Source organism: Elgaria multicarinata, chromosome 5, assembly GCF_023053635.1.
Source record: "Elgaria multicarinata webbii isolate HBS135686 ecotype San Diego chromosome 5, rElgMul1.1.pri, whole genome shotgun sequence".
Taxonomy (NCBI): Eukaryota; Metazoa; Chordata; class Lepidosauria; order Squamata; family Anguidae; genus Elgaria; species Elgaria multicarinata.
The window spans coordinates 110,362,240-110,368,635 of NC_086175.1; the positions used below are offsets into that span (position 1 = coordinate 110,362,240).

A 6,396-nucleotide genomic window follows, 5' to 3' on the forward strand; every position below is an offset into this window, starting at 1 on the left:
ACTGGGCTGGCAGAAGTGAACTTCCCTACCTCCATGGTCGAGGGACCCTGGCTAATGGGGTGAGCTGTAGTGTGTGTAGGTGTGGGGCCGGGGAAGAGGATCCCTGAAAAACAGCATGTTCCATAAGATCCTGGATCCAACCCATTATGCTTATATAGGGTGACCATATGAAAAGGAGGACAGGGCTCCTGTATCTTTAACAGTCGCATAGAAAAGAGAATTTCAGCAAGTGTCATTTGTATATATGGAGAACCTGGTGAAATTCCCTCTTCATCACAACAGTTAAAGCTGCAGGAGCTATACTAGAGTGACCAGATTTAACTGAGAGCAGGGCACCTGCAGCTTTAATTGTTGTGATGAAGAACAAATTTCACCAGGTTCTTCATATATACAAATGACACCTGCTGAATTTTCCTTTTCAATACAACTGTTAAAGATACAGGAGCCCTGTCCTCCTTTTCATATGGTCACCCTAGCTTATACTGAGCAGCCTGCTGGTCCAACTTGCTCAGTATTGACTGGTAGTAGCTCTCCAAAGTTTTAATCAAGGGTGTGTTTGCAGTCCTACTTGGAGATGACACAGAATGGACCTAGGACCTAGGTTCAATCTAACACTAAGTTCCGGCCATTCTTTGTAAGTGTACATGTGAAAGAGAAACAGGTTCATCATATAGGTATACTTGTCAGAGAACCAGGGTTTGACTGTGAGTCCTTGATGGGTAGACATGAGGCAGCAGCAAAGCTGGGTTCACTGGTGTATCGTGAATGAAATTGCCTGGCTTATTTTTATTATTATAGCCGAAGCTCTCTGGGCGGCTTAAGCCAATTATTATTTATTTATTTACAATATTTATATACTGCTCCTCATTCAAAATTTTGGAATGGTGTATAAGATAAAATCAAATAAAACCCCATTATAATAGTTTTTTAAAAAAGCAAAAGTGAAAGTGAACCATGGCTGGTCATCAAAGGAAGGCTTCCTGGAATAATTATGTTTTGAGGAGGCACTGATAGGAACACAATGTTGGCACCTGCCTGACCTCCAGAGGCAGGGAATTCCAGAGAAAGGGGGCTACCATGCTGAAGGCTCTTCTCCTGGTGGAGTCCAATCGGAGGGTAGGTCTATGTGGAATCACCAGGTGCATGACCTCAAATGACCTCAGTGACCTCTCTCAGGTAGCCTGGTCCCAAGTTGTTTAGGGTTTTGTACACTAGTACAAGAACCTTAAACCTGGCCCGGTAGCGAATAGGCAGCCAGTGCAGTTCCCTCAGTAAAGGAGTTACATGCTGGAAAGGGGAAACTCCGGACAACCACTGAGTTGCAGCATCCTGCACTAGCTCCAGCTTCCGGAGCAGCTTTAAGGGCAGCCCCACATAGAGCACATTGCAGTACGCCAATCTTGAGGTTACCAATTCCTGTACCACCATGGCCAAGCTATCCCTGTCCAGGAGAGGCCATAGCTGACAAACCAGCCAAAGCTGGTAAAAGGCACTTGAAGCCGCTGTGACCACTTGATCCTCCAGCAACAGAGATGGATCTAAGAGTACCCCCAAACTATGAACCTAATCTTTCAGAGGGAATACAATCCCATCCAGAACAGGCAATCTCCCGGACTCGGGCACCACTCACCCACAGGGCTTCCGTCTTGCCAGGATTTAGTTTTAGTTTATTGGCTCTCATCCAGCCCATTACTGGGTCTAGGCACCGGTCCAGGACAGCTTTCATTTTCACATGGGAGATTTAAATCTAAATCTAAACTGAAGGTTCCCAACCTGGTGTCCTCCAGATGTTTTGGACTTCAATTTCCATCAGCCTCATCCATTAAGGCAAAGGCCAGGGATATTGGGATATGTAGTCCAAACATCTGGAAAGCACTGAAAGAATGCAGGAGAGACACTTGGAACACTCAAAAAGTGCTAATAGGGTGAGAGAAGATATATTACAGGGTTAGGAACTGGTTTGAGTCCCTTCAATCTCCATGGAATCTAGGCATGCCTGGATTGTGTCCAGGTTTATGTTATTTTATGGAGCAAACGGTTTAAGTCCAAGTGTGCTCGTTTATCCGGTTCATATAATGGGTAATTGGCCTGCTTTGTATACCAACACATTCAGGAGGGGGGTTTGTTTATCCTATTCCAGTTGTCAGAGATGTTCCAACCTCCCATTTGCTGTCTCTGTGGGTATTGTGAACCTCCCCCACACCTTAGTTTTCAAAGTCCAAGAGACTTGCATTTCTAACTTTTGACACAGTCCCTGTTTCAGGTGTCCTTGAGTTTCCTGGAAATGCGTTAGTTCTGAGTCAAGCTACCATGTGAGTAATGGCTTTGCTTCTCCCAGCTGCCCTCCTCCTATAAAAGAGCCAGTGTTTTGGGTATCCCTGCATTGATTTCCATAGTCTTCATTTGGTTATGAAAACTCCCAGAAATCAGCTAGTCCTTAATGCATGCAACCCAACTTTTTGCAACTGCTGCTGTTGTACTTTGGATATAAACCAGGGATTTACTTTCTCTTCCTCCCCCTCTTACCATCCTTAGCTGAGTTTTCCAATAGTTTCCCCCCTGCTGAATATATATGCCCATAAAAAGAAAAGGGGGGAAAGAGGGGGACCCCAGACCCTTGCTTGACGCTTTGACAAAAGTGCCACTGAAGTAAACCATTCTGAATCCAAACTAGCGTATAGTGTGCCCAAATGAACTATTTCCAATCCTAGATATAGACATGTTGCACCCTCCACACCCCGGGAAAGCCACCTCTCTCATGAATAATGTTAAATCATATGCCTATTAAATGGTGGGATTGCTATGAATAATGGTCCTGATGCAGACCAATCCAGGAAGAATTTTTCATTCATCCATGCAACAAAGAGCTTTAAACCTGATATTGACTGATGGGTTTTGTGCCAGTTTTTGCGATGTTATGATGAAATTAACAGTATGCATAAAATTGTAGGCTAAGCCACTTTTTGTCATTGCTTTCCACATTTTGCAATGGCTGTGCTGAAATTAAGGCAGTGTGCCCCCTCCCCAGCTGAATGTAGCCTAGTAGGTGTTTGACCCCCCCATCAGCCACAGTTTTTATTGGTATTCTGTTTTTAAAATGAACAATTTAATATGCTGTTTTAATCTTTTTACTTTTGTATTTCTTATGTTCACTACTCCAGAATCTATTTTAGATATGGAGTGACACATAAATATTGTGAATAAATAAATAAAATATATGGTTGATGGGTTGTATTTGGCATGGAGAGTCACAAATCATGCAGGCTGAATTAAGGTCATGCAATTCACTTGCGTATCCCAGGCTGAGGCATCTTTAATCTGAAATGAGTTCCACTGAGTTACTTCCAAATAGATGTGCATAGAACTGCAACCCAGTGGAGGCTGGTGGCTCCAATTTCAGAGGGGTTGTGAATCCATCCTGGGTTTTAATCAGAACCAGCCAGAACTCTAAAAGAGCTATCCAGGGTGCTGAGCTCAATCCCCAAAATAGGTCCAGTACCTTGGATAGCTCCTTGAGAATTCTGGATAGTTCTGATCAAAACCCAGAATGGATTCACAGCCCCACCAAAATGGGAGCCATCAGCCTCCACTCCTGCAGCTGTAATGTAGTAGACTTGGGAATGCATGACTGGAGAAGGACTCAGGGGTAGAGTGCATGTGCTGTGTGAGAAAGGCCCAGGTTCAAGCTCTGGTGTCTCTAGCATAGGGTTGGGGGAAAGTCCTGTCTGATAGCCTGGGGAGCGTCTGCTGAGTCAGGGTAGACAATACTGAGTTGGATGGAGCAATGGGCCTCACTTGGTAGATGGGCAGGTTCCTTTGTTGAACACACATCCTCTGCTTTGGATACCCCCCCACCACCACCAAAAGCATAGGGATTGCCTCATGGGATACTTTGGAATACTGTTTTGGATGTACACTTCTTCTTTTAAAAGGAAGGTGACTATTTCATTACTATGTGGTGTTCACTTCTATATAGCTGTTGTTGAATGAACTTATAGTGGCTTGTCCCCAGTTGAGATTAATAAGGGTTCAATCCTATGCAGGTTTAGGTAGAAAAAAGGCCTACAGGTCTCTCCCCCCACCCATCTAAACTTGCATAGGATTGTGCCTTAAAGCTGTTGGATTTGTCAAGGACATTGTGAGTTTTCTGTGTAATCAAAATCATGTTGGTATCCTTTACGTTATGAACCTGGAAGTTCACTTGTCTTTGTGGTTGGGGACAGTTATTCTTGGTTATAATTATGTTCCATGGGACACAATTCAGCTGAAGCATAAGTCTGTTTCATTTCCATGAAAAAGTTAAGGACAGGCTTACATGTGTGTTCAGATGTATTTAGACTTGGGAGGTAATCTACTTTCTGATCCAGTGCAGATTTCACAGCAGACCAACTATCCCTGTCAGGTGGATTCCGCAGACTTTCTGACCGTTTTTCACAAATTTAATCATGGAAATATATTCAAGAATTAAAAAAAAATCTAGCCCCAAACATGCATTCCGCCCCACCCCCAGGCTAAAGTGTGAACATGTGAATTTTGAAGGAATTTGCACACTTGGGGGGAGATTGTGCATTTTCGCACATGCAAATTTGAGAAATTTGCAGTTGTGCAAATTTGGGAACTAAAAGAAATTCAATTCTGTCAATACCACACACACACACACACACACACACACACACACACACCCCTTTCTCTCTTCCTTCCTGCCTCACCCTTTCCCCCCCTCTCTCATACATATTCTTTCCCCCTTCCCCCCCTCTCTTGCACACAGGTCACCACAGCTGCCTGCATTTGAGCATAGCTATGGGGATGATCATGATGAGCACCCCAACTTCAAAGCTTACTGTTATACCACTGGAGCCACTTGTATATTTCTGTGATTAGAAGTTCATCCAGTGCTTTTTTTTTTTTAAAAAAAAAGTTATTTATTTATTTTAAACTTCAATCATTTTTTTTAAAGTTGAAAAATCATTCTGGGATGGGAGAGGGAGGGGGGAATCATATCCATCAGCCAGTCAGCTCTGTGAACAGCTGGCTTCTCCTTTCAACCTGCAGCACCAGTTTTCCCTGAGCTCAGCCTAGGAGTGGGATAGGTATGTCTGACATCTCAAGGGGAGTGAGATCCCAGAATGCAGGCAAAGAAGTGTTTTAGGCATGTCTGAATTATACACTAAATTATATATTTAGGCATGTCTAAATTTCAATGCTCTCCCATTGAAATTTTACTTTGGCCCATTAGATTTTGGTGTGAGAATATTTGAGTTACTTCTAATTTGTAAAATTATTATTATTATTATTATTATTATTATTATTATTATTATTATTATTATTATTATTATTGGTCTTATTTGTTTTACTAAGAAGATGTGAACTTCATGGTATACAATATTTCATCTCCATAACAAATCAAGGTGTCCATTCTCTCCTGCCGAAAACACGTTATCTTTCTGCTTTGAAAAGAAGAGCTTAGATTCTCAGGAATTTATGAGGAGTCCACCCTCTTTCTACACATCTCCACTCCCTGTCCTTTTTGGGTGGGTGGGGGATGTAAGTATTTTTTGCTCATGCAGCTCAGTCCCCTGCAAATTTACTCTAAATAACCCCTGCTCTACTCTATGGGCCTTAGTCATAGGTAAGTATGTCTAGGATTGCAGTCTTAGTATGTCTAGGATTACAGTTTTAGCTCTAGTCTATAAAAGCACAATTCTAGTCCCTCAGCATGAACAGGATTATTTGAAAGCAACATTAGGCAAGCATTGTATGTATCCCCAGCTGTCTAATTTACTAGCACTTACTTTGTTTTCCTCTCTCTCCCCCACCCCCTGCTCCACCCCCAGGTAAAGATCTGGTTTCAGAACAGACGGGCCAAGGAAAGGAAGATCAACAAGAAGAAGTTGCAACAAACTCAACCAGGCGGGGTGCATAGTGGTTCTGAACCCATGAGCCCAGTCTCCTCCATGCAGCCAGGGACAACGGGCTCTGGCCCCAACGGAGGAGTCTTGGGTGCCACTGGCTTAGCACCCCCCACTGTGCAGTGAGGGCAGCTGGAAGGATGGACCGAGCAGTTGGAGATTTCCTGCTCTCCTTCAATAAACAGAAACGCCCTGCTGGTGGGCTTCCCATGGGCAGCTGGTTGGCCGCTGTGCGAACAAATGCTGGCCTGGATAGACCCTTGGTCTGACCCAGCAGAGCTCTTGAGATGTTCTTAAAGGGGAGGTGCTCATGCACCCCAGTCCCTGGTGGGAAAGGCCACTGGTTCATCAACAGAACTGATGAGTAGAGGCTGCAGTGCCTCTTTGTCCTTCCCACCTGTGCACTACGATGGACTTCACAAAAAAGCGCCACACTCCGGCGTTTTGCGCCACATCTGTACAAAATGGTACTGTGAGCGACCCAAGT

The 6,396-nt window shown here is 43.8% G+C and overlaps 1 protein-coding gene across 1 annotated transcript in view; it reads left to right on the top strand.

The window, feature by feature from the left end:
- CDX2 (caudal type homeobox 2) overlaps nucleotides 1–6,035 on the top strand; it is a 22,082-nt gene extending 16,047 nt beyond the window's left edge. The window contains exon 3 of the mRNA XM_063127725.1: nucleotides 5,835–6,035. Within this exon, the coding sequence (XP_062983795.1) occupies nucleotides 5,835–6,035 (201 nt within the window). The remainder of the gene's footprint in view (nucleotides 1–5,834) is intronic.
- Nucleotides 6,036–6,396: the final 361 nt, after the last annotated feature.